General features: G+C 45.1%; 2 protein-coding genes across 4 annotated transcripts in view; both read left to right on the forward strand.

Moving 5' to 3' along the window:
- The window catches only part of UBXN7 (UBX domain protein 7), a 31554-nt gene extending 14877 nt beyond the window's left edge, over window positions 1-16677 (forward strand). The window contains exons 6-11 of one of the 2 annotated variants that reach the window (XM_075032273.1): window positions 2004-2150; window positions 2560-2650; window positions 3760-3887; window positions 4307-4700; window positions 5454-5533; window positions 10033-16672. In XM_075032273.1, coding sequence (XP_074888374.1) covers window positions 2004-2150; window positions 2560-2650; window positions 3760-3887; window positions 4307-4700; window positions 5454-5533; window positions 10033-10194 — 1002 coding nt within the window. In that variant the 3' untranslated portion in view covers window positions 10195-16672. Of the gene's footprint in view, window positions 1-2003; window positions 2151-2559; window positions 2651-3759; window positions 3888-4306; window positions 4701-5453; window positions 5534-10032 lie in introns of both variants that reach the window. The other variant, XM_075032275.1, reaches the window with a different exon arrangement.
- Window positions 16678-16806: 129 nt separating this feature from the next.
- On the forward strand, window positions 16807-26044 carry TM4SF19 (transmembrane 4 L six family member 19). Of its 2 annotated transcripts, XM_075032282.1 has the most exons (5): window positions 16807-20925; window positions 22713-22896; window positions 23008-23085; window positions 23621-23805; window positions 24112-26044. In XM_075032282.1, the coding sequence occupies exons 1-5, from the start codon at window positions 20861-20863 to the stop codon at window positions 24296-24298; spliced, it is 699 nt and encodes a 232-aa protein (XP_074888383.1). In that variant the 5' UTR covers window positions 16807-20860; the 3' UTR covers window positions 24299-26044. The 2 variants fall into 2 exon arrangements, with proteins under 2 accessions (XP_074888383.1, XP_074888382.1); XM_075032281.1 differs by having other exon boundaries at window positions 22713-23085.
- The last annotated feature ends 49 nt before the right edge of the window (window positions 26045-26093 follow it).

A 26093-nucleotide genomic window follows, 5' to 3' on the forward strand; every position in this document is an offset into this window, starting at 1 on the left:
TCTTTAAGTGCCTGGTGCGGACCTTTATACCTCGAAGGAGGGGGAGACATGGAGGGCAGTTGGTATTGGAAACAGTGACTCTAAAGCCATCTGACATAGCTTTCGGGATACGCAAACCAGCTCTTGAGCCTTCCTTTGTTCTTTTGTCACTTATCAAAATAACCCACCAATATAATCTCCAAACCCACAGCATTTCTTCCCCCCACACTCTTCTCCTTCCACCCACCTCTACCCCCTCAGAAAAACACCAGTAGCTGTGCAAGGGCAGAGTTGTGTGTGTGTGAGATGGTAGCAATTTGTGTCCTTTTAAATGTTAAATGTGAAGCCCATTGTTTTTAGAAGGAAGTTAAAAGTAGCTTCAAAAGCTATACCTGCTCTACAGGTGAAAACTCATCTTTGCAAATGTTCTGTGTGGAATTTCCTGCTTGCATCCTTTCAAGGACCTTAGCTGGATGGAAGAGAGGTAGAGCCAGGTTTTCACTAATATTGAAAAATATACAAAGTGTAGAAGAGTGAGATGCATTTTCCAGCTTTCTAGTTACATATTTTTAGTCCAATGTGGATTACATTAGAACACAGGACTAAGGCAATCCAGTTGACTCAAATAACATAAGGATTTTTGTTCCCTTTAAATTTGGGGAGTACCTCTAGGCCTCATCCTAAACTGATTTCCTAAAATTAGTTCTCAAAGTCCACAGGTAGTGCAAAACAAGTCTTTTAAATAAAAGCATAATGATTGTATTTAAGACCCTTACCAGTTACATAGGTGTCACCTTCCCCACTTTTCTCTCCTGGTGACCAAATACTGGATTCTGACACTGTAATATTAGTGGTAAGTAGTTAGTGTGAGGTCCCTTGTGAGAACAGGAGGACTATTCCATGCTTCCGCATTCATTTTTTTCCTTTGAATAAAATAAAAATTGGCTCTGCAGGTCACTTGGCCATGCAGAATAATTTTGTAGACTGAGATTCTTCACTTCGTGAAGCTAAGTGTGTGGGGTTCACATGTCTGTCTATCACACATTAGATAGGCTGACTATTTGAAAGTGCACTGGCTAAAATCCGTTTTAAAAGTAAAAACTTCGGTTTGGGGAACAAAATATTGCCCAAAACAGCAAAATCTTGCATAACATCCTAATTCCTTGAATTTGCTGTTAAGTGCATTACCAGCAGGATGGTGAACACACTTATAAATAAATTCTTTTTTTTTTTTTTTTTTTTAAAAGGAAAGGGAGTTCATATGCTAGTTCCAGTCTTTCCAGGTGGTAAGAGCATTCCTGCTGTTGATATGGCCCTCTTTTTTTCAACAGGTATGACAGTTCAGCGATCAGAATTACATTCTTGATCAAACTCCTACCATTAACTTGCAACCAAGCAATCAGACAATGCCAGCTTTGTGACTCAAACCAGTAAGATTTCTTCCTGCGCCTTCCTGTCTTCCTCCCCACTTGCAGTCTGGATAAAGAGCATCAAAAAAGGATGCCTAATTCGGCAGTTGCACAGTAATAGAGTAACTCAAAACTTGGAGAGAAAAGAGAAAACATGCAGAGAGGGGGTCCTGTTGAATTAATGCAAGTGCTCTGTCAATTATGCGACCTATTTAAGTAGAAGATGATCCACAGGTTTATCTTTAGAATGAGCAGGTCTTTCTGTTGTTGTCAGATCAGTGTGATTGACTACACTCTTTCCCAAACAAATACTTTATTCAGCATCCCTGTGTCCCCCCCAAGTTGCTTTTCCCACTCTGTGCTTGGCTTGTTGAAATCCAGCAGCTCTGTTCATCGATGTGATTCTGTAATTCAACCAGTCTCATTTAAAGCAGGTCTTTCAGCCCTGCCTTCTGTTTTGTGGATGCCTTTTCACTAGCACTGTCCATCTTTCTCACTGTGAAGGGGTTTTGGTGAAAAATCTGACAGTGTTAGAAGCCATCACTGATCATTGCTGGCATTGGTTATGTCTGGCTCTTCAGGTTTACGTAATGAAGCTCTTCTCTCTGCTTACAGGCCAAGGAGTGTGGTCAGATGCAGAACAAATGGCTCATGATAAACATTCAGAATGTGCAAGATTTTGCCTGTCAGTGTCTCAACCGCGATGTCTGGAGTAATGAGGCTGTGAAGAACATAATCCGGGAACATTTCATTTTTTGGCAGGTGAGAAACTTAATGGGGCTGTGCAGGTAACTTCATGTCTTGGTAGGTGGGGCAGTGGAAAAAAAGGGACGACTTCGAATAAAATGGCACTGTTGCAGTTCTCTTGGTGAACTTGCAGAAAAGATGCAGTAGTTCATGGAGATGTAGTTTATGGAGATAGGTGTAGTTTGTGGATATGCATTTGAATGCATAAACTGCCTTTCACTTGTGCACTCCAGATGTTACCATGTAGCTTCTAATACATGGAGCATTAGAGGCACCTTTTCATCTTGTCAGAGTTACTGAGAACTGTACGTACCATTTGTAGGGTATACGGTAAAATAGAGGAAAACTTCGTGCATTTTCAGGATACAGTTTGTTTGTGTTCTGTCTCCACCCAGTAATTTGCTGCCAACATGGTATTTTGTAGGTATACCATGACAGTGAGGAAGGACAGAGGTACATACAGTTTTATAAATTAGCAGACTTCCCTTATGTCTCCATCCTGGATCCCAGGACAGGTAAGATAAGTGGTGGTTACCTGCAGCTCATACATCCTGTGAGAAGGACTGGCGGTTGTAGGCTAGAATACCATCTTTTGCAGTATGTGTTACATTCAGCTGAAGAATCTCAGTTACATTGTTTGCTCTCTGAGAGACCTTGTTGTCCCTGCAGAAGTGAAGCGGTATGTTTTGGAGGAACTAAGGGAATAGAACTCCCAAGGCTTGCTGAAATTTTATGTATTTAGTTATCTTACTTGGTATAGCTTAACGAGTACTTTGAAAATAGTACCACCTGGTGGTAAAACTCAGAATTTTTTTTTTTAAAATGTCCTTTTGAAAGCTACTTGACATTTGTAAACATTACATCAATCTTCTTCGTGCTCCTTGCACAGTAACTTTGTGAGACTCAGGGATGACTTATTAAATTGCATCTTAATTTTGAAATACTATTTTGGCTTTGGGTTTGTTGTTTGGTTTGGTTTTTTTTTTTTTTTACCTGAACAATCAAACTTCTACCTCCCCCTCCAGCTCTTCTCAAATTGTTACTTTCTCTTTTGTATCCCAACACCCTTTCTTCTTTTATCATCATATGATGCAGCTATATTAATGGTCTGGTCTCCTCCTTCTCAGGACTGAAGTAATAGTGTCTGTAATCAGAGCTGAGATTTCTCGCTATTTGAGTTAAACCACCCAAAAACTTTTTTTTTTTTGAGTTAGGATACTGTTCTTAGCACTTTACTTATGGAAACAAATGCTGTTTGCCAAGGTGTAGAATCAAAGCAGGCAAGAATGTAGAAATGCTTCTTCATGAACTTAGTGGTTTGGCTTTTTTTTCGTTTTGAAGCCTAATTCACCATTCTGTGCACATGTTCCCATAGATAAAAAGAAAAGAACAGAAATCAACAGGGTCTGTATTTATGTCTGTCCATGAGTGAAACCTTTTCAAGGGAGTGGAAGGAGGAAGCTTTGTAATTATCAGGTGGTAGCCAGTAGGAAGCTGCAGTTCCACAAATAAGGACTCTTGCAGAGTGCATGCACAGCAGTGAACTGGTGTGTTTTGGTGTGTTTGACCACTAAGCTGCAGTCTTTTTCTGAAGTTATGTTTCATGACACCTTTCATTCCCTAGGCCAGAAACTAGTGGAGTGGCACCAGCTAGACGTGACTTCTTTCTTGGACCAAGTGACTGGGTTCCTGAGTGAGCATGGACAGCTGGATGGCCATTCTACTAGCCCTCCCCAAAAATGCTCTCGTTCAGTAAGTATGAGGCGCTTTCTAAGAGGACTGGAGAAACCCGAAAGAACATGCTAGCCTGTCTTTATTCAACTGTACTGATTTCCCATTCAGTAGTATAAACAGACTTAATGAGATAGCACAAGAGTATGCAAAAAATGGTGCGCTGGGGAATGCCTTCTCCTCTGATAACTATTTTTGTTGTGCAGTTTATGCTTTCGGCATTTATTTTGGATTTAGCAGTCACACAATTGTGCATGTGTGGAAGGAAAATATATTACTCCATGTGAAACTCCAAGGAGAAATCATTCAGTAGTCATAGCATGACTAGCTTTCCATGCTGTTTGTTCCTGATGTTTTAGTAGCTTCTCTTTGGAGGACTGATGTCCAGTACGTATTTAAAAGCCATTTTTATCTATTTGTGTTATGTCTGTATTCAACAGGAGAGTCTCATTGACGCCAGTGAGGACAGCCAGTTGGAAGCTGCTATCAGAGCCTCGTTACAGGAGACGCATTTTGATTCCTCGCAGGCCAAGCAGGAGAGTCGGTCAGATGAGGAGTCAGAGTCGGAGCTTTTTTCTGGAAGCGAAGAGTTTATTTCAGTTTGTGGATCTGAGGAGGAGGAAGAATCAGAGAATCCTGCCAAGTTGAGGAAGTCTCCGCATAAGGACTTGGGGTATAAAAAAGAGGAGAGCCGGAGGCCTCAACCTGAGCCCCCTGCAAGGACTGAGCCTGGGACAACATCAAATCACAGAGTACTGCCCTGCATTGATGCAGAGATACTGGAGGAGTCAACTGACAAGCCTGAGAGTACATTTCAGGGCCTAGATGTGAATGGTAAGTTGCCTTTTTTTTTTTTTTTTTTTAATAGTGACTTGTGTTTTGTTTTTTTCTCCTGAAAATCTTTATACGCTGACAGTATGGTTTCATCCGTTGTTTTGAAAAGCTAAATCTTTTCTTTTGTCTTACTCCCTCCTTGACACCAGATGTTTGAGTGATTCACCTTGCCAGCAGCACCACTTTGGCATAGTGACGCCGCAAACTGCAGTTGCCTTAGTCACTGAGCTCAAGTTTATTAGTTTGAGACTTTGTCCTCAGATAAAATACACGTTGGTGTAATGCAGGTGCACATGACAGGGCTTCTACCAGTATGGTAGAGAGAAGCAGAATAACATCAGCCCCACCTCCTGCTCAGTTAGCTTGGCTGCCTTGACAGTCTGGACTGAGTTTTAGTAATGCAACTTCGGCTAATACAAACAAGTCCCCTGAGTCTCTGTTCCTCCCTGTGGTGCCTGAGCTGGGATGCAGCAGAGTGAGGTGGTCTCAAAGGCAGAGGTAACATAGTGTGCTTTTCTCTGGGAACACCAACCAGTTTCAGTCACTACTATTAACTCTTGAAAGAGTCTTGAGTGTGATGTGTATATTTTAAACGCATGTGGTAGAAGTATATCTTCATAGACTGGAACCTTGTATTTGTCTCCAGTCCCTAAGCCTGCTATGCTGTGCAGTAAAGTGTGCCACCTAAAATCTATGGAAGAGCTCAATTCACCTGCCTTGTTTTTTAACTTGTAGTAACTTCCTTTATGCTAGGACCAAAGGCACAGCTGATGCTAAGGTATCCAGATGGAAAGAGGGAACAAATTTCACTGCCCGAACAAGCTAAACTTCTGGTGAGTGGAGTTAATCAGAATCCTTGTTTGAGTATAGGAGAGCTGAAACTGGAGAATTTCTTTTCCTGTGATGGCACTATTGAAATCGGATCTAGTGAAAGTGGTATATCCAGGGAGTGCTTGCACTGTCATTCTGCTGTGTTTCTTCCATGTCATTCTTCTCTTCTGATCAGCAGACTCTGCTGGCTCTGTATGTTTCCATTGCTGCTTAGGTTGTGGGTACACTCCAGTGTCTTCCTTAGTCCCAAGCCTGCTAGTTTCTTTTCTACAATGACTCTAAATGGCTTTTGCATTAATCATTAAATTACCATAAAATACTCTCAGCTCACTTGTTTGTGGGGTGGTTTTTTGTTGTTTTTTTTCTAAATTAAAAGTTCAGTCGTTGCCCATGGTCACACAATGGTAAAATCAAAGGCAAAACTCTTCATTCTTGTTCTCCATCTCTTTCATCGTACTTCCACACTCCCTTCTGGACGTGGATGACAGAGCAGACTTTGGAGGAAGTTCTCCCAAAACAAATTTATTACAATATTTAATTACTGTGCTTCAGGTGTGTGTCTCAGCTATGCTTTGTGCTTGTTTACTGTGGAGAAGTTGATGTGGACGGCATTTCCATCAAAATTTTGGAGGTGCTTATCTGGAAGCAGTGTGTTAAGAGGTCACTGTATTCCTGTTAGCCATGAGTTTTCATGACATGGTGGCCAGTTAAGCTCACTTTAATGTAATCAACCTAAAATCTCTGCATTGAACTGTTAGGGAAGGCAAAAGCACATCTCTTCAGAAGGATCTTGTGCAGATTTAGGAGAAAAGTGTCACATCTTTTACAGAAGTTGAGACTATAACCTAGTCTGCAGCACTCTAGAAATGTACAGTGTCTCAAGCTCATATTCTCATCCTTAACTCTTTTGCTTGAAAATAAAAGATTAAAAAAAAAGTTGCTTTTGTTACACTGTCAGCTCTCAAAACCAAGCGTAAGCAGGTAGGATGTAGACGGCCTACAATGCTACATGTGGAGTCCTGGGGCTGAAATATAAAGACTGAGGAACACTGGCAGAGCATTGCTCTTACTGTAGGAACCAGCTTTACTTTCAGACCTTCATTCTTGTTTTGTTGTGGCAGTCATTGGTGTATAATCTTTTTCAAAGTACTCTATTATATCTTAACTGCTTTTTGAAAAAAGTCTATTAAATAAAGTTGCATGTATTATTAAACAGGTACCACCTAAATAAATTAGTTAAGTATTCAGAAGTGCTACATAAGTGTAATATTGATATATTCCTGATAGTCCTGACTTCTGGTTTGACTCCTTTTATGGACTGCGGTAGTTAAAGGAAGTTAATCTCAGCATGTGATTTACTTTGCTGCTGTCTGCTTTAGAGTCAGCAGAGGAATTTAGGTGAGTCAAGGTTTGTGGGTAAAGATGTCTTTTTATTGCAGAGCTGAACAGGCAGCTTTTATGCTCATGTCATGTGATCTTTTAAAGCCATTTCAGTCAGATCAAGATTGAGTCTCAGATGTTTCTTTGTAAGCATCATTTCCGTGCTGATTTTTTTTTTAGCCCTTAGTTGCTCCCATTTTAAAGCTGTCCAGAACTATAAAAAGAAATTGTTTAAGGAGACAGTTGCACTTTAGAAGTTTTAACTGATGATATGAAGTTGTTCTCCCGCCAATACTGACCATTTTGAAAAACTTTTTTTTTTAAATTATTGCATTGTTATCGATCAAGAGTGTCTTCTTTACACACTGGTATCTCCAGGATGTGCTTTTGCCTCCAATATTACCGTAATCCCTTTTTCCCCCAGGCAAAAAAAAAGGCAACACTGCCTTTTTATAGAAGCAATTAGTAGGCTGACTTCACTCTGTTCAGCAGCTCAGCCCTTCGCACTGCTGACTGATTGCCTGAATAACTTTTGTTCTCTACCAAGTGTTATAAGGTGTGCAGGAAAGGCTGGCCTTTAAACGGGACAGTTGCCTGAAAAGGAAGTCAAACCCACTTATTTGCATTCCTCATCAGACACAGGCATTGTAATCTGCAAAGCCAGTTGGAGAACAGTACAGGTAAAAGAGGAGGTTGGGGCAACACTCTCCTCATGCCAAAGGTTTGTGTGTGGATTTTGTTGACTTCAGAAGAAATCTCCATGCAGGTACTTCCCTGGCTGTTCTGCAGTCATCAAATCTTGGAAAGGTCCAGGGTGAAAAGGATCCCTGGAGATCATCTGGTCTAACCCTCTGTTGAAAAGCAGGGCTGTAGATGAGGTTATCCAGGGCCCTCTCACGCTGAGTCTAGAATACTTCCAGCAAGGGACATTCCACCAATTCTCTGGGCAACTTACTCCAAAGTTTAATTTCTCTCATGGTAAAGAATTCCTTCCTTATACACAGATTAAATTTCCCCTGGAGCAACTTGTGTGTGTTGTCTCTTGTGACCGTGCATTTTTGTGAAAGAAATGCCTTTTTTATCTTCTTTGTATTGGAACACTGTGATGGTATTGCCACCGAGCCTTTTCCTTTCTAGCTGAACAAAGCCAAGTCCTTCAACCTTCATTCATGTACCAAGGCATGTCCTATACTCTAGTCGTTTTGATGCCCTCCACTGGCTCCTCTCCAGTTTTTCCTTGTCCCTCTTGAATGTGGAGAGAACAAAACTGAACACAGTATTCCAAGTATGGCCAAGAAGAGTGGCGTAATCGTATGCCTTGATCTGCTGGCAATATGCTTGTTGATGCAGCTCAGGTTTCCTGTCGCTGCTGCAAGGGCGCACTGCAGACACATTTGAGCTTTCTTGATGAGTTTTGACAGTCTCTTCGTGACATCCTGGATCTGGGCTCTAGGCAAGTAGCAGGCTTCCAAGACTCAGAGTTAGGTTGGCAGTTGGGTGCCTCAGTGCCCCGCAGGAGGAGTCCCCTCCACCAGCACACACTGCTTCTCCCTGCTGGTTTTGACCTGCTGAGGTGGACCAGTGCATCCAGTTGTGTCTTCCAGTGGAACTTGTTTGTCCTCCCCATTTATTGTCAAGACTTCATATCATTTTTTCAACTGATTTCCACTTCCCCTCCCCCGCCCCCCCCCACCCCAAATGAGAGGAGAGCTGTTGTTTTGCCGCCACAGGTCTTCAGGGTGCCTTATCTTGCAAGATGCTGTCCTCCCAGCATTCGTGTCTTGCTTCTGGTCATCCCATTCTGTCTGCACCACAAGGCCTCGGTTCCTGCCCTTGCAGTGTTGCTGCCAGCATCCTGCTGCTTTCCTGCTCATCTTCCCTGATGCAGCAGAACAAGCTGATCTCTTCCTGCAGCTCGTTGACCTCATGCTCCATCTGCATTGATGCCTCTGAAATGTTAGGAAGAGTGCTGCAGGCTGTTGTGGGAGACCATATCCTGTGTCATGTCAGCACCATATGATCGACAGCTTTCCTACCAGAACACAAACATTAAAATGAGCAGCCACCCAGGTGATCTCCTGAGCCCCTTGTCTGTGAGCTGCAGCAGTAACTGCCAAGTGCTTGTTTGCAACCACTTTTTTCTGTGTGCTGTGTCGCTGTGGTCCCAAAGCAGCAGCTAAATAGCGAAGGGAAGCTAGTGCAATAGTTAATACTAGTGGAAGCTTAATACTGCTAGCTTACTTCCCTACGCTTAATTTACTGGCATAAGTTGCCCACCAAAACTATGTGAACAGTATTGTTGGGACCCCCTTATTTTTTCATACTTTCTGTTTTATTACATACTGATTTATCTTTTTTTCCCCTCTTTAAAAAGCTACTGTCGCTGGATCCCCTACTGTTCTGCCAACCTCCATTTCTCTATCCCTGTCTATTGATGCTTTACGCTCATCTGCTGTGTTTCCTGATGAACTTGGGAAATCTTTCTCATCATAGCATGGACGTTAGCTTTTCCTGATATGTCTGCTTGTTGGGTTGTGAGGCTGATAGCCCTTCATCCCAATGCCCTCTGTATCCTGCCCCAATTGCTTTTGTAGGCAGAGAAGTCAATGAATTGGAAAGAGCTTTAAAAACCAAAACCACCCCAAAACCTCATGTTTCTTGAAGGCAAGGGGAGTGGGGGGAGTAAAAATACTGCATTTATTTTTGTCAATGCTACACCACAAAAATGCTTCTTTGGTGGCTTTTGGGTTTAGTGTAAGGGTAATGTCTGATAAACAAGTGAGGGGGCTTCTATTTTTTTTTTTTTAAATCTTAGTTTACTGTGACTTGAATGTGTGATGTGGAATTCAGCTTGCTTGAATTAATGTACTATTATGTATGTCTTCCTTCTGTTTAAAGAATCAGTTAGGTAAAGGATCACTTGGTAATTAGTTTTTATGATTATTCATACCATGTGGGCCAAATTAGATATTAAAGAGGGTCTATACTATATGCAAAACTTCAAAATTTCCTTTGTGATTACAAACTTCCTTTTTTAAAGGAAAATGGGATTATTTTTTTTTTACATTCTTTTTTGTTATTTTGAATTATATGACACTTCTTTGCCTTTCTTTCTCTCCAGGCTCTTGTGAAACATGTCCAGTCAAAAGGATACCCCAATGAACGCTTTGAACTTCTCACCAACTTCCCTCGAAGGAAACTCTCCCACCTGGACTATGAGATCACATTACAGGAGGCAGGCCTGTGTCCTCAAGAGACTGTGTTTGTGCAGGAAAGGAATTAGCACGGTGGCCTGAGTTCTCCCAGCCTTCCTCCCCTCTCCTCTTTGCCTGGGACACCAGTTAATTAAATATGCAGTTGAGGGTCATAGGATTGCAGTGCTGAAATCAGGCAGGCAGCTGGCTGGCCCTTCTCTTTCTTCTTCCCTTCTCCTGCTCTAGTGACCAAATGAGAGCGTTCAGAGTTTTATTTTCTTCCTCAGCTTGGGCCCTGCAGAGAGCATTAGGAAGAACATCTTTCCATTGTTTTCATGGAACAAAGTAAAACGATGATCTGTGTATCCAGTATGCTGGGACTTGGAGTGGCCATAATATACATACCCTTCTCGCTGCTATTCTTAAATCTGTTTTGTTTAATTTATTTTTGAAAATAGTGTGTGATAAGGCACTGTGTCATCTGTCTATAAGGAGAGAGTGTAATCTTCAGTACAGTCTTTCCTTTGTTTTGATTCTCTCCACGAAAGGTCTCCATTAACCTTACAGCCTTCTCAAGGGTTCGCTTATCTAGCGCTCTGCAAAAACTTGGTTTTGGGGAAGGAGTTGGGTTGAGCTGTGGTGAGATACTCTGCCCCCATCTAATTTCAAGGCCTCTAGATTGCATGCATGTTTTCCTCCTGCTTTAAATGCTGCCAGTGGACATAGTAAAAAAACCCAACCAACCAACAAAAAAACCCCAACTATATTCTATATGGGATTGACTGCTTGGCCCAGAGGAAAAGTTGTATGTCCACTGTTGGAGCAGAACTGATTCCTTGGTAGAAGTAGGTGGGGGTTCCATTTGTTCTCTTCCCAGCATCCCCTAAATGTCTCTTTTTTACTTACTCTCAGGATTTTGCAAATGATAGGAAGTGGACAAGATACTGTAAAGAACTTGGACTCTCTGGAAAACACCTGTTATAAAAACTTGACAGTTGGCTTTTTGCTTTGCATGGTGGTTTGTTTTGTTTTCCCCAGGAGTGACTAGGTTTGCAGGGGTTTTAGAGCACTGACTGCAAGTGAGCAGGACAGCAAGTCCTAGGCAGGTTTTCTTTCATTAATTAAAAACATACACAGCCTTGTCAAACTGTGGAATGAATTAATGCTTTATAAAAGACTTCACAGCCTGGTGGTTTGAACGGTCTAGGCTGCTTTTTATGCTCTTCATCTACAGTCACCTCTAAATCTGGAAGGCTGTATGGAAAGCTGCTGCTTTATTTAGGCTTTCTTTTCAGCTCTGGAAGCTGGCACCAGAAGTCATGCAGGCATATCCTGTGTGTACACTGGGCTGCACAGTGCCCTGTTTTTCCAGTGTCTTCTCGTAGACTTTGAGCTGTTGATCAGTTGGTGTTACAATAGGTATTACAGTGGGATAAAAGTTAACAAACACAGCCATCCTCAAGATGGATGTCGAATCTGTGTATTTACAACTAAGAACTCAAGTTAGTGTGCTCTTCATCAGTGAGGAAGAAGGCATGTGAGACCTACCATAACTGCTAACTTTTTCTGCAACTGTCGGATGATTATACTTGTTAAAGAAAAAGACTTTAGTGGTCAGAAATTTACCATAGACTAAAACTTTTCAAGATATTTTGCCTTTAATTTCATACTAGCCTGCATACTTTGGAGTCTTTAAGGAAATCACAGAAAATGTCTTGCATTCTCCATGATAATATTAGCTCACAACTATCTTCTGCTCATAGCTGAGGTTTTATGTGTAATCATACAATTGCATAAATTGATTTCCCTTCTACACAAGAGCTATATTGCATTCTGCTGCAAGATGCAGTATCCGGAAAGCAAAAGCTGATCACGGTTTCCTGGTCAATGGTTCATGGGACATCAGATGGCATTTTTAGTTTGTAAAGAGACCCTGGCGTGGAGGCTGCTTCCCAGCATTGGAAAGTGAATTGCAAGGCCAGCAGAGGAGGAGGGGATGTTCGTGTTTGGCCTGTGAAGCAGCAGTGGCACCTGTAGACTGAAGGATCCTTTGTGTTACTAGGATATCCAAATTCATAACTCAGAGTTGCTCATACGAGAGAGCGGGACAGAAGCAAACCCTTTCCGTGTAGATCTAATGCTGCCCTAAGCAGCTTCAGCTATCTAGTTGAAATAACTCACTCTGATGTTTGTTGCCTTGAAACTCATTACCTCTTCTGTGGTTAGCCACAGGAAAATTAAGGCAGGCTGCCAACAGGTTGCAGTAGCCAACACATGTATAGATAGTCCTTTCATGTCCCTCAAGCAGGCTGGGGTTGGGAGCGTGTTGGCCTTTCCTGCTCTCCTGCCAGTGTAAGGCAGGGAGCCTTTGTGGTTCTGCTGATTCCTCAATTCCTCTTCTGAGTTGTTGCAGGCTGGCTGTGTTTGCTGGTGGAGGGCCAACTCACTTTGCACAGGCTTGGGTTTGTATCTGCTCTGGGAACGTTGTTTGCATCAACTTTTCTAGCAGTTAAGTTATACATAGAAAATTGACTCTGCCTTTTCAGTCCTAGGTCTGTTTTATTGGTAGCTTCTCTTGTTTCCCCCTGCCCCTTCCCTGTGGTACTAATGTACATGGGGCTAGGCTGTGATATGTTGAAGCATTCTGATACAAAATAACTAAAAGCTGTATCAGCAGTGGGGAAGAGGGGAAACCACATTGCGGACCAGAGCTGAACTTCTTCCATCAGTTCTGTTGCTGGAGAGATTGTGCACTGTGTGGTCCCGTACTGTGAACCTTCCCTTCTTACCCTCTTTTTCAGAGCTAAGCGTGCGAGCCACAGGGCAACAGGAAGCTGACAATTCCTTTCTTCTCTGCTCAGCTGTAAGAAAAGCAGTAACCTTACGCTCATCATCTTGCTATCTAAAACAAACAGGGAGCCCTAGGTTAGTTAGCTTTTCATTGCTTTTGTTATGCTCAGTAACTTCTCTCGCAAGGAAGCAAATGTTGCACTTGGCTGCTGCAAGTTTATTTTTAAACCATAAAGAAACATGCCTCTCAGCACAGTAAGTGGTTTCACCTGCTGGTGTAGTAGGACCAGGAGTGCTTATGCTCTCACTTAATTTTTTTTTTTTTTGAGGTTTTACTTAGAAAAATATTAATCCCCTAATGGGGAGAGAAGAATGTAAAATTGAAAATTTACATTGAAAATGGGATTTTATTTCTGTCTTGCAGTTCCTAGTAGTTTATTCTATTCCAAAAAGTTAGGAGCTTGTTTGTTTTGGTTTGTTTTTCTGGCACTATGTGTTTTTTCTTTCAGTTTTCTTTTGCTTTGGTCTGTGAGTGGGAGGCAGAGAAAAAGTTTTTAAGAAATATGTGTCCTTGCATGTGGCTTTTCTCTCCCTTCATTCCTCTCCCCTCTATCCCCCTTCTTCCCAACCCAGATAAAAACAGTGCTGCAGCACACACATCAATCAGCTGTGCAGTGGTGGCTGAAAGCTGTTAAGCACCAACCAGGATACGTCATTCATGTTGTTCCTCCAAACTCCGAAGGCTTTGTGTTTTGCTGGCCTGAGGAACGTGGCTGAAAACATTAACCAAGTTATGCCTGCAACAGCTTGTAGCAGTGAAGGTGTAAACTAGTTGGGCTCTATTTATAAAAAGCCTTTGTCGCCATTGCTTCTAGATGTTAAATCTGAAGTTCAAGTTGCTTTTGACAAGGTTGGAAAAAAATGCCTTAATTCTCTAGTTGCAAAATAAGATGTTGAAATATGAAGGACAAAGAAAAAAAAAATCCTTCAAAGGCTGTGGTTTGTGGCTTCGTATGAGTGTTGCTTGGCCATAATTTGTGTGTTGTGTTGCAAGGACGGACATGAGTTTGGAGGAGCAGAAGTGCATGTGGACAGTGGAAGTCTTTCTGAGAAGAGAATTAAACAGAGCTAACGTGTTTCAAGCTGTAGGTTCTTGCTGCTTGTGGAGAAGTTTCCTTTGGATGTGCTTTTCATCTAACAATGCTTTGTTTTGACATTTAATGTCTAATTGCAGCTAATAGTCACAGTCACAACCCATATTCAGAAACAGAAGGCAAAATGAGCACTGGCTTTTCCTGCCAGGTGCTGTTGATAAATCTACTGTTGGCTTCCTGCTTGTGATCCTTCAGAGGCCCAGAGAAGGATTTCAGGTCTTCCTGATGATACATGCTCTTAAGTCAAGCTGATTGACCAGCTTCAACCTCACAGCATTCCCTACTGACATAAAAAGGGCAGATAAGGACTGTGCCAAACATTTCTGAGTGTACTCGTGTTGGGTTTTTTAGGCTTTGAATTAAGGTCTGCAATTTTTAAGTTTCTGACATTCATGGACTGAAGTATGTTGTCCTTCCTGATAAATCAGATAAGTTGACAACATCAGTATTAAAAGAACATGCATGTATGTGCGTAATAGCCTTGCAAAATATAGTTGTCTATAAAAAGGCACCCAAAGGTACCATTGTTCCTAAGTAGATTTAAACAGCAGTTTTGCATCAGCCTACTTTCCAGAGCTCACTAGAACTGCTGCCTTGCTATTGCAGGAGAATAACAGCTCCCGTCTGTAAAGCACGTCTGTTGTTCGCTGCTGCAAACAGCTTGCATTTCACATGGTCTACTACTTTCATAGATACATTTTTTAAAGACTACCGAATTTATATACTCACTTGCACCAGCTTATACCAGCTTCCACTTTCACTGGTGCTGTGGTTTGTACCATTGCAGAAACTGGCAGCTGTTTTTAGAATGTGTTTTAATAAACAAACCTCATCACTGAAGGGCCTGATTTCTCAAATACACTTTTTAGAAAACTTCCGTGTAATTCTGTGCTTTGCTGTTTGGTATACATTGGGACTATTGAAAACTTTTTCATTAAGTGTACTTGAGTTCTTGATGGCTAAGTGGAAAAATTTCTTGAAAGCACTAGAAAGAAAAGCCAGCATCCTCAAAAATAAAAGTTTCATCTCCGTGCAGGAGGTCTTTGAACACAGCTGCCCTGTAGCAGAGGGCACGACACGTGGTTTGCAGCTTGTGCGGGCAGCTAATGACAGCCAGATCTGAGAACGCACTCCTTGCCTCTGGGAGGAGCTGGGATGCTGAATCCTGGCTTTTTGAGTCTGTTCTTGACAGAGCACCGAGCTTGTTCACAGGGATTGAAGAGCAACAAGGGCTAAACTAAAAGCATTTTTCTTTTTGGGGCAAGGTGTCACTTGGGCTGTGTTTTGTCAGGTACCAACTGCTGTGGAGATGCATAAAATCTGGTGTTTGTGGTTTATGGGGTTTTTTTCCCTAAACCATGTGAAGAAAGAGATAAAATTTTTAGTAAATGTCACTAGTTTCTTCTTGTTTAATCCCTTTTTAGTCCAGTTAGTAAAAAATAGGTAGTCCTGGACTTCCAGAGGAGGAGGGGTAGCAGAGATGCGCTTTAGATGGGTGAAGTGCAAAGTCTCAGTCCCATAAAGACTCAGTGTGCCTTGTCTAGCTGTTTCAATAGATTGAATACAGCTTCTCCTCTCCCCCACCCTTGCTGTTTATTTATTTTAACAGAAATTATTTTCTTTAAATGGAACAGCTACTGTTTTAAAGGCAAAACAAAAACTCATGGTTTGAGCCCTATATTGGCCATCTACATTGTTGGAAATACCGGCAGTCGCATGTTTGATCTGAACACGTTTGACAACCGGCTGTTGAGGTCTGTTGGTTGACATTCTGCAAAGAGAGTCTTGCTGAGTTTTTCTCTGTCTGAGCCTAGGTCTTACTGCAGTTTGGTTTTACTCTGCTATCTGCTCCTGAACCAGCGAGGTTAATGGATACCCTTTCTGTGATGACGTACAGGATGACTTTTATTCCAGTCTCCTCTTGTCCATGAGATGCTTAGTGTCTGTCCACTCCCAATAAATATAGCCATATGTATATACACACACACACACACACACACACGTGGTTTTAATCGGAGAATGTGGCACTTGACATCAGTGCCTCAACTTGCCTCAGTTTTATGTTCTGTTGTTTTACATGGGTATACTAGGAGTGAGTGCAGTGGGATTTGGTCACTGTCTTTAATTACTGTGAGTGTCTGCAGTACAGAGAAAAGTAATTTTGTAACTGCTTGTTAAACGGTGCTGAGACTTTAAGGTATAGAAGGATAGATATTAAAAGTACATGGAGCAGGGGGACGAGGTGCTATTTTATAGAATAAATTTATTTGAAGAACATCTGGGTAAAATTCAGAGATGTGGTGCCTCGTCAGAGACACGAGACTATAGGATAGATGATTTTTAAAAAGAAAGCTATTTCCTCTAATTGGTGAACTTACACTTTCAAAATTATGACTGCCTGTCAGTTTTTACAGTCATCACTTTCTTCTTCAATGATGGTGACTTCATGTGGGAGGAGGGAGGGGATTAATTTGGAAGATTTCAGCTCACCATGCTGGGAGGGACCAAACTCAAGGAAACCTCTGATCTATATACACAACTGCTGCATTTTTTTATAAATATATGTAAATGTCCTATTGTAATATTTGATCCTGGAAATAAAACAAACGGTTTTCAGTAGCTTTCTTCATCTCTTGGGTTTGGGGTTTGGGGTTTTTTTTTTGTTGTTTTGGTTCTAATGAAAGTCTGTCCCTGTGTTATATGGAGAGTTTCTGAGTTTTTCCTTAAGGTTATTGGGGGTAGAAGGAAAGAAAATCAAGCCAAGTTCCCTATGTGTGTGTATCTGACTTTTCAGTAAAATTGTCAGATTGGGTGCTTTTCTTTTTCCTTTGCCTCTGGGTCTGTGAATCTCGACTAGGCAGAATAGGTCCGGGTGCCATAGCTTCTGTTGAACCTCTGGGAAATTTACGATTTTCCTATCCTGGCTGTAGTAGCTTTCGTTGGTGTTGGCTCTCTTTACAAAATAAGTAGCAGAAGTTGCAGCTCAGCAGAAGCTGGAGAAGTCCAAATGTGTGTTATTTTAGATACTAGCTCCAGGTCTGCCCAGCCAGCAAGGACAGGGCTTACCTGAATTTGAAGCCCATTTGCAATATGGTGCCTGATAATAAATGCAACCAAGTAAGTGACTTCAGTAGAAAGCATCCGCTTCCTGCTGATGAGGAATTGTTGATTACTGTGAGCTGCTTGCTTAGCCCAAGAAAGCTTCAGCCCATTCTAGAGGTTACAAAATCTTGAAGAGAGGCAAACTTTTGGTACCTTGCTAGGAAAAATACCCTTATGAAAATGAATAAAAAGAGGCAGGGCTAGGACTTTTCATCCTTCCCAGTGGAAAGGCAGAGAAAATGTGACTTTCTGTTCTGAACCACCAATGTCCTCCTGGTACAGGTGTTGTCAAGACGGAGCCTCTAAACTTCTGCAGTTGTCTTTTGGGCTCCTTGGGACATTCCTGTAACAGCCTCACATGAAATGCTGATGAGCAGAGTCCCTTCTGGGCAAGTATTTAGCAGGTACAGTGGAGAAACAAAAACTTAGGAAACTGATTTCAGGTCATCCTCGTGTTCCTGACTGTAGGTGGGTGTCCACTGAAACAATAACTTCAGCCGCTGCCCCGGTCTTGCTCTGTTTGAACTCTCCAAAAAGTTATGGAATAGGGTGACTGACTGTGCCAACAGTCATGCTAAAACCTTCAACCAGTGTTCATCATGACTCATTTCCAGCATGCCTTGGATAGGAGGGCAAATTTCCTTGGCTTGGCTTATCCGAACCCAAAACTTTCTCGAGGGAGGTTATCCGAGTTCTGTGGTTAACACCGTCCTGGGAGACACTGACTTCCAGAGGAGGCCAGAAGGCTGTTGCTCCAGCTGCCTTTCCAGAGGTACCTTGGAAGTGACTTTCTCTTTAGTTTTCAGCATAGGTGCCTCTCCTTCTCACTATGTTAACTGGATGATGCCAGCTTCTGTGATGAAGACTTGCTTGTGCGCCTCTTAAGGCTGGAAAACAACCTGATCTCTTCATGCAGCTTAGGAAAATACTTCCCATTCCAACTGAGTCGGAAATATTTTTTCATCATAGTCTGCAGGTCAAGGGATACAGGATAGACTAAAGATACCTCTTGGTTTTAATTTATTTATTTTTCCTTTCTGCGGATGCCTTCCAACTTTTAACTGGGTTGGTTTATCTCATCTGAAGTATTAAATCAGGTGAAATTCATAAGGAAGCTAAAGCAAATGCCATATTATCTAGCACAATCGTGTTGGTATTTCTTCAGTCTGAGTTCTAGCCACAAACTCTGTGCAGGATGTTTCTAAGGGGATCACCATTGGCAGCGAACGTGCCCACACCTGAGTTTGGAGAAGTCCTAGCTAGCTAGTGGCAGAAACAGATTTGCAGATGCTCTGAGAGGAGTGGGAGAGACTGCTGACTCGTGCTGAGCATCCTCTGGACAGGACCAAGGTGGAGGTTGGTTTGGCACAGAGTGGTTCAATCTTGCCGATTCAGACTCAACTCAGCCTCTTTGTTTCTCCTTAAAGCCAAACCACTCTTGAAACCCAACCTGCCATACAATTTCCACAGCCCCAAGGGAGTTTGAGGAAGCACAGAGCAGGGGAGCATGGTTAAGAGAGCAGACGCAGTGGCTATAAAAAGCTCACAGACCTTAAAGTTCAGGAAGAGCCACTGCCAAATCTGACCTGCAAACCGTAGGCTGGAGAGGCAGATCCCTCTAAGTGTGACAGGATAAAGCAACACGAAATGACTAGGATGAAAGCAGCTGGCATCTCTTCAGCTGCAATCCGGTGTCAGAGAAGGAGTTGGCAGGAGGACCTTGCCGAGCCAGCGTCACTTTGCGTGGGACCACATTTGGCAGCACTGTGGCTGGGTGACTTGGCAGCAAGTTACTTGAATTGCTGTGCTGACACTTTCATAATTAAGGTCTTGTGCGAGAAAGGGAGGCATGCAGCAGCTCAAGGTGCTTGGGGAAGCTGTGCAGGGCTAAAATTAACCTTTTATTATTATTATTACTATTATGGACTTGAGCTGGAGTGGGTATAAGGGAAAGATCAGTGATACTGGGGAAAAGATTCACCCTGATGCTTCATCATGAATGACATGGGGTTTTTTGTGGGAGATGATTGACCAGATCATGTGTGTGGCAACGTAGGAAGCTCAGATTGCCATGACGAAGAAAAGGGCACAAGATGAGGTTGCAACACATTTTCTTCCAGCAGAGTGAAAAATGCTTCCTCTCTTTCTAAATAAAAAAAAAGAGAAGGAAAAATTGTATTATTCTCAGCAGTCTGCTGTCCTACATGTTTTGCCTTTGCTGCTGTCTGGTTTTTAGAGACCAATTCATCTTATTTAAGAATAAAACGGGAATTTATGTGCTGGTGCAAACTCTGATCTTCCTTTCAGAGGAACTATCATTATTTGGATAATTTGCTCCTCTCAGCTTATTTTTCCTAACAAAACGGAATTGGCTGATGTAACCCAGTCTCACCCATTCATCTTTTTCCATGTGGCACTCGGGGGGTCCAACTCCATTTTCTGTTTCTGCCAACAGTGGCATGCTGTACTTAGAGCAGTTTTTATATTCTTGACAGTCCTGTACTCACTGGTTTGAAAGCAGGAAAAGCCACTTTGAAATGTGTTGGCAAATGCTACTGGTGTGCATTGCCCTAGGTAGAGCAAGGTAGCACTCTAGTTGCTTTTTTTATTTACTATATTGGAGCAAGACTGTATCAGGGCTATAAGATAGCTGCACTTAGACTTTATCTCCTGCGGCTGTTGCAGATGGGGAAGCCGACATCCCAGGTAGCTGATGTGCCTCAGGTCCTCATGATGAACGCATGAGGAATATGAACCTTCTCTGAACTCTTCTTTGAGAAGATTCTTCCTTTTGCCTGCACAGCCCACAAGCAGTTCTCCTCTTTGCTTGTGCTGCCCGCAATCCCCTGCCAGAAAAACTGCTCCATTTTTGCCATTTTTTGTACTACTGCTTCCCTGTCTCCTGTTCTCAGACATGGAGGTCATGTTCTCCTGGTCCTGTTTCCCATCTTGGGGAAATGCTGCTGTCTGGTGACTTGCAATAGTTAAGATAAGATACCCAGAAATAACCTTTCTCTCTCAATGTTATCACCAAGATGCGAGATATATACGTAATGGGGGTATGCTCAACACCTGGAGGAAAAGCTGGGCTATCTGCAAGAAAGCAAAAGGCAGAAGATAGGAACCAGCTGAGACACGAGAATATTTATTGAAAAGCTTTTATCAAAATATTAGTATACTCCCTCCTGCGGGTAAGAATGAGAAGAGGCAAACCTGAACTATTCAGCAGCCACGCACAAAGCTCTTGCACAACAAGGGAAATAAGGTGAAACATGATGGAAGAAGCCCTTGGTGGGGGATGTGGACTCACGGTGACAGAACGATAGTGTTTGGAGTGGGCTGCAGAGGAGAGAGGAAAATGTTCTCCCTACATAGTCATTGCAGGCTGTTCCAGGAGAAATGGTGTTTGCTACTCGGGAAATGGTCAAGGCATTTAGAGCAGACGTGGTAGAAGCCTTAAAATCTGAAGTTGTGCATGCTTTGGTGGACTTGTGGCTTCAGCCAGTGGAAGGGGGCATGATCGAATAGACGGATCAGCTGCAACGCCGGCAGAGGCTGGCTCATTCAGACGGGACAGTCATTCTTCCTTTTGAGCCGGCAGTTGTGTGGGAGAGGGGAGGATCATGACTGATGCGGTGGGTGGACCTTAGGGTGGAGGAGGAAGACATGGAGCACATGCTAGGACATCATAAATAGTCACCCATGGGTGATGCCTACAGGACAGGGCTCATCTAAGGGGTGGACGCTGCTGGCTCCACGTGGCATCACTTCCAGGTAAGCTGGGAAGGCGGGTGGACGGGTTGCCTGGGCTTTGCTTGAATCCCCTTGCTTTTGGCCATGGAGACATGCTAGCAGGAAGGGAGTCTTTCTTTCGAGTGTCCTAATAGAGACTGATTCAGCTGCTTTACCTCCCCGTACAGAGGGGTTTGTCTGTCTGTATTGGCTGAGGTAGAAGAAAGCAGCTAATGCAAACTTGCTTCATGCTCAAGGGGAGTGTTGTGGGGGGAACAGCAAGCTGTGGAGAGCTTCCTGGGGGAAGGAGACCTGCTGCCTTCCCCAGGAAGAGGGCAGCAGTGGAGGGGCAAGAGAGTCCTTGGAGAGTTTAAGGGGAGACTTACAGAAGACCACAGAAGCCTCGGGCTGGTGAGAGCAGCCCACGCTGTGAGCTCCTGAGGAGCAAGAGCTATTCTGGAAGGTCCTCCAAAGTGGGGAGGTGGGACTCAGCACTGAATGCTCGTGGCTCTGGGGGGGACAACCATGCATAATCCCTGGAACTGGTGGTCCACCTTGGGCTTCTTGGCTTGTGTCATCTCCATGCAGCAGAGTTTTGCAGCCCTGTTCCTCCATGTTCAGCCCTCCCTAGCCCCCAGCAGCCTGCCGGGTCTGGCGTGGCTGGTCTCTAGCAGGTTGCAGCCACGCGAAGCCCCGTTGGGCTGGTGCCCCCCGGCCTCTCGGGCTATGCAGATGCTGGACACGCAGCCTGAGCCGTTCCTCCCCATCGCTGACGCTGTGCACGAGGGGGGCTGAGGCAGCTCTGCCCACGGAAACAACCACGCGGCGCATCTTCGCTTCTGCTTCTGCAAAGCCAGAGTGAGCCTGAAATAAATTAGCCAGTGCGAGAAGCAGCTTGATTCAGGGAGCTTGCGCAAAATGGGTTGCAAGCCACCAGGAAAGGGGAAAAATGCATAAAACCAACTTGAAGCAAAAGTGAACACAGGGTAGAAGAAACCTGGAAAACCAGGACAACAGCAAACCAGGTTGTTGTCAGCAGTCCCAGAGTGACCAATGGTTATCCCCTGTCTTGGGGGTACAGAAGAGGGAGAGTTAATTTTTGACAAGGTATCACTTGGAGATGGGCAGGCACTTCCTAGGTGAACTGATAACTTAATAAAATGCCAGTGGAGCTGGATGGCTTGCCTGAGGATAGGTGATAACCTTTTCTTAATTAACTTTAATTGGTTTCAGCATATTCACACCTACGGTAGGACTAGTATGTGACGGGGATGGTGTTGCTGTTGGATTTGATTGGAGACTGATGTGCTTTTACAAGTCTTTGTCCAAGGATTTTGCCCCTTTCCGGGCTCCCTCCTGCTCATCGTAAGCACTCAAAGTCAAACCAAGCCGTGATGGTTGGTAACATTTTGGAGGAGTCGACCTTGTGGGTCTCACATCTTTCAAGGCTCGGTGTGGGACATGCCATTGTCTTAAACTCCCTTACCCATTTGACAAAGAAATATTAGCAGGTCTGTAGCTGGGCTTCTCCTTCTATGATAAAATATCTCAACCTCAAGAAAACTGTTTGCTGGCAGTAGATCAGTATTACCATTGGATTTATTTTTAATATTTCATTAATTAGATGGTGTGTGGAAAATAGGATTTTTCACTGGAAATCTCCCTTGAATAAGGGCGATGCCAGTGGGGTAGGCTGGGACCCAAAAGCATGAACCAGAATCCCATCCACGTGTGGCTGTAAGATGGGCTCAGGGTAGGGGAGCCATGGGGCATTGAAGGGATGAAGGCAGCCCCTTCCTCTCCTCCTCTTCCTCCCCATCCTCATGCAGGGTGGCCATGTGTGTGGGGAAATGCAGCCGAATCGTGGGTCCCTGTCTGCTGGCGCTGGGCATGCTCTCTGTGGCAGCCAACATCCTCCTGCTCCTCCCTGGTGGGACATCAAAGTACCTGGTGGAGGGGCACATCAGCAAGCAAGCCAGGGCCATGCCAGGTGTCTGGGGGGGCGGCATCACCGTGAGTACCGCGGTTTGCACCGCGCCCTTCTTCGTGTGTCTGTGGAGCAGGGATGAAGGGACAGAGCAGGTGGCTCCCCTTCGTCCCCCAGCTGCTTTTTCCTTCCTGCAGGTGCTGCTGGCAGCGACCCATATCACGGCGGTGGGGTGGCGATGTGCCGGCTGCTCCGACTGCGGCACCCGTCGCAACGTAAGGCAGCGCCAGGACCCCTGTGACAAAGCAGTCCCAAGCAGCCCATGGTGGGATGTGGTGGGTGGCCTCAGGGTGGGATGTGGTGAGGTGCCACCTCTCCCATGGTCCTGTGGTGGGACTCAGCATGGATCCTCCTCTCCCATGGCCCCCGGGTGGGATGTGGCAGGGTGCCCCCTCTTGCATGGCGGGTCGTGGAAGGGTGCCTCCTCTCCCCTGGCCCCATGGTGGGATGTTGCATGGTGCCACCTCCCAAGAGGTGGCATGGGCTCTGCCTCACCAACCTCTGCATGGCAGCTCCCTGCCTATCCCTGCTCCCTGCCTGTCCCCACTCCCTGCCCGCTTCTGTCTGGCTCAAAACAGCCCAGCAATGGCTCTATCCTCAGCCTCGGCTCCCCAGGGCTGCAGCCCCTTGGGGTGAAGGGAAGGGGAGTTTTGCCCCCTTACCAAACTCCACCAGTAACGCACAGCCACATTTTGGAGCCCACCTGACTTTCGGTCCCCCCACACTGCCCTCACTGGGTGCTGCCCGCAGGCTTTCATCTCTGCTGTGCTCTCCAAGCTGGCACTTCTGGGTGCTGCCGCCTGCTTCGTCCTCTCCGGGGTGGGTTTGACCGATGGACCCCTCTGCTTCTACAACGCCTCTGAGCATGGCCGCGGGCACGGCATCCTCTGGGATTACCCCTTCCTGGACGCCGGTGGCAAGGAGCCTGACACCAGGTGAGGCAGCAGGGTTGAGTCGTCAGTGCCACCTCGTCAGCTTATTGCTGATTAAGTCTGTATTATTTATGGTGGGTGGGGTGAGGTGGGCTTGCTGGTGATCATGCAAGACCCCAGTAGCTCAAGAAGTCCTCACCTTTCATGGCTTTCTATGCGGTCCTTCCCATCCCCATCACCCTGCTGAGCCTGTTCATCCTCGGGATGAAGGAGGGGGCATCTGGGGCACACCTCCATGGTGGAAAGCGATGCGATTCCTGATGCATTGCGGGGCAGCATCTTGCATCTCCTTCTCTCCCCATCATGCAGGGCACAGAATTACCTGTATGATCGTCGCACCTGGAGCACCTGCCTGGAGCCGGAGGGCATCGTGGCCTGGAATGTTGTCCTCTTCTCCCTCCTGCTGCTTGTCAGCGCCACCGAGATGGTGCTGGCCTCCCTCCAGATCCTCAACGGCTGCCTCGGGTGTCTCTGCGGCTTTTGTGAGGGGAAGTAGGGACCTGTGACAGTGCCGGGAGGATGGCACTTGGAGGAGGTATCAGCCCCGGGTGTCCCTTGGCTGGTGGCAAATGCTGTAGCAGGGATATGGCAGGAACTGTGACACTAGCCCAGTACAAGAGCCCCATGCAAGATGGACAGAGTTGCCCACAGGGGACAGACATCCCAGCCTGCATGAGTTGTCGAAGCAATGGGAGTGGGGTCAGCGTGCAAAGGGCTGCCTCCATGCAGAGCCTCCGCCTGGGCGATACCTATTCCTCCTCCCTGGAGCAGATGCCCTTGGGGCTAGCAGCCATTTGGGGATGGAAATGAGCCCAGTGCGCGATGGAGGTGAGGACCTGGCTCCTGGCATCCCGACATGAGCCCAATGGCTGCCCTGGCCGTTACTTATCAGCCTCCACCCACCCGAGTGCAAAATGTGACATGATGGTATTTGTAGAGACAAGAGCTGGAACACTAACTTATTTTCATTAATCAGTCTGTATTTAGGGCAGCTTGCATTGGTGTTTGTCTCCGGCACCGGGCAGGAGAGGTGAAGGAGACTGGAGGAGCCGAGCCAGGCTCTGGCTGGGGCGGGGGGGCTTGGATGGAGTCGTGCTGGGGGAAGTAGTGCTGGAATTGAGGTGTAGCCCCCCTGAAGTTCACTCATACGCACACATATGCATGTTAGGAGCCCCGCACTCATCCCCATCGGCCCAGGAGCTCCATCGCACCACCCGCCGCTGCACTCGCAGGGGGTGTCACTGGCTTCAGCGCATCCCCCATCCCCGCGCCCTCATCCCCTAATCCTTCACAGGGACCAAGTGTGGGTACAGACCTGAACCTGCCTGCGCTGGGAGGATGTTTGCCACAAAACCGATAAGGTTCGGAGGAAAGTAGCAATGTCCAGGGTAGCTTAAAAAAACCCATAATCAGCCAGATTAAACAGTAACTGGGCAACTGTTGAGGTTTAACCCCAGCTGGCAACTAAGCACCACACAGCCACTCATTCACCCTCCTCCCCAGCAGAATGGAGGGAAGTGGAAGGGTAAAAGTGAGAAAACTCATGGGTTGAGATAAGAAGAGTTTAATAATTGAAAAAAAAAAAAAAAGGAAAGTAACAGAGACAGAGAAATAAAACCCAAGAAAGACAAGTGATATAACTGAAAACAATTGCTCACCACCAACTGACCGATGCCCAGCCAGTCCCCGAGCAGTGGTGCCCAGCCAACTTTCTCCCCCCCACCCAGTTTTATTGCTGAGCATGACGTCACATGGTCTGGAATATCCCTTGGGTCAGTTGGGGTCAGCTGTCCCGGCTGTGTCCCCTCCAACTGCTTGTGCACCCCCAGCCTGCTCGCTGGTAGGGCAGTGTGAGGAGCAGAAAAGGCCTTAACTCTGTGTAAGCGCTGCTCAGCAGTAACAAAAACACCTCTGTATCATCAACACTTGTTTTCAGCACAAATCAGCACATAGTACTATGAAGAAAATTAATTCTACCCCAGCCAAAACCAGAACAGTGATTTTGGAGAGACTGTTGAGAAAGAGGCATTGGCTCAAACAGCACCATTAAAAAGGAGCAATTAAAAAAGGAACATAAATATTTATGACCATGGGAGGAAAACCCTTGGAGCAGGGTGGTAGTACCAGCTATGGCACAGCTGGAGCATGACATCCCCCCGGCCCAGCACCTGGCATAGGCAGGTGGCACAGGGTGTCCCCAGATGCCTTCTCCCCTGCTTTGCTGCTGTTGCCCCCCATTATATATTTCATGGGGTGGCCCATGTACTCTGAAAGGAGCCTGGGGCTGGGCT

This window comes from Buteo buteo, chromosome 7, assembly GCF_964188355.1.
Source record: "Buteo buteo chromosome 7, bButBut1.hap1.1, whole genome shotgun sequence".
NCBI classification, from domain to species: Eukaryota; Metazoa; Chordata; class Aves; order Accipitriformes; family Accipitridae; genus Buteo; species Buteo buteo.

Coding starts and splice junctions, on each gene's coding strand:
- TM4SF19 (XM_075032281.1), top strand. CDS start 20,861: ATGCCTACAGGACAGGGCTCATCTAAGGGGTGGACGCTGCTGGCTCCA. Junction 20,926..22,712: donor CCACGTGGCATCACTTCCAG/GTAAGCTGGGAA, acceptor ATCCTCATGCAG/GGTGGCCATGTGTGTGGGGA. Junction 23,086..23,620: donor ACTGCGGCACCCGTCGCAAC/GTAAGGCAGCGC, acceptor TGCTGCCCGCAG/GCTTTCATCTCTGCTGTGCT.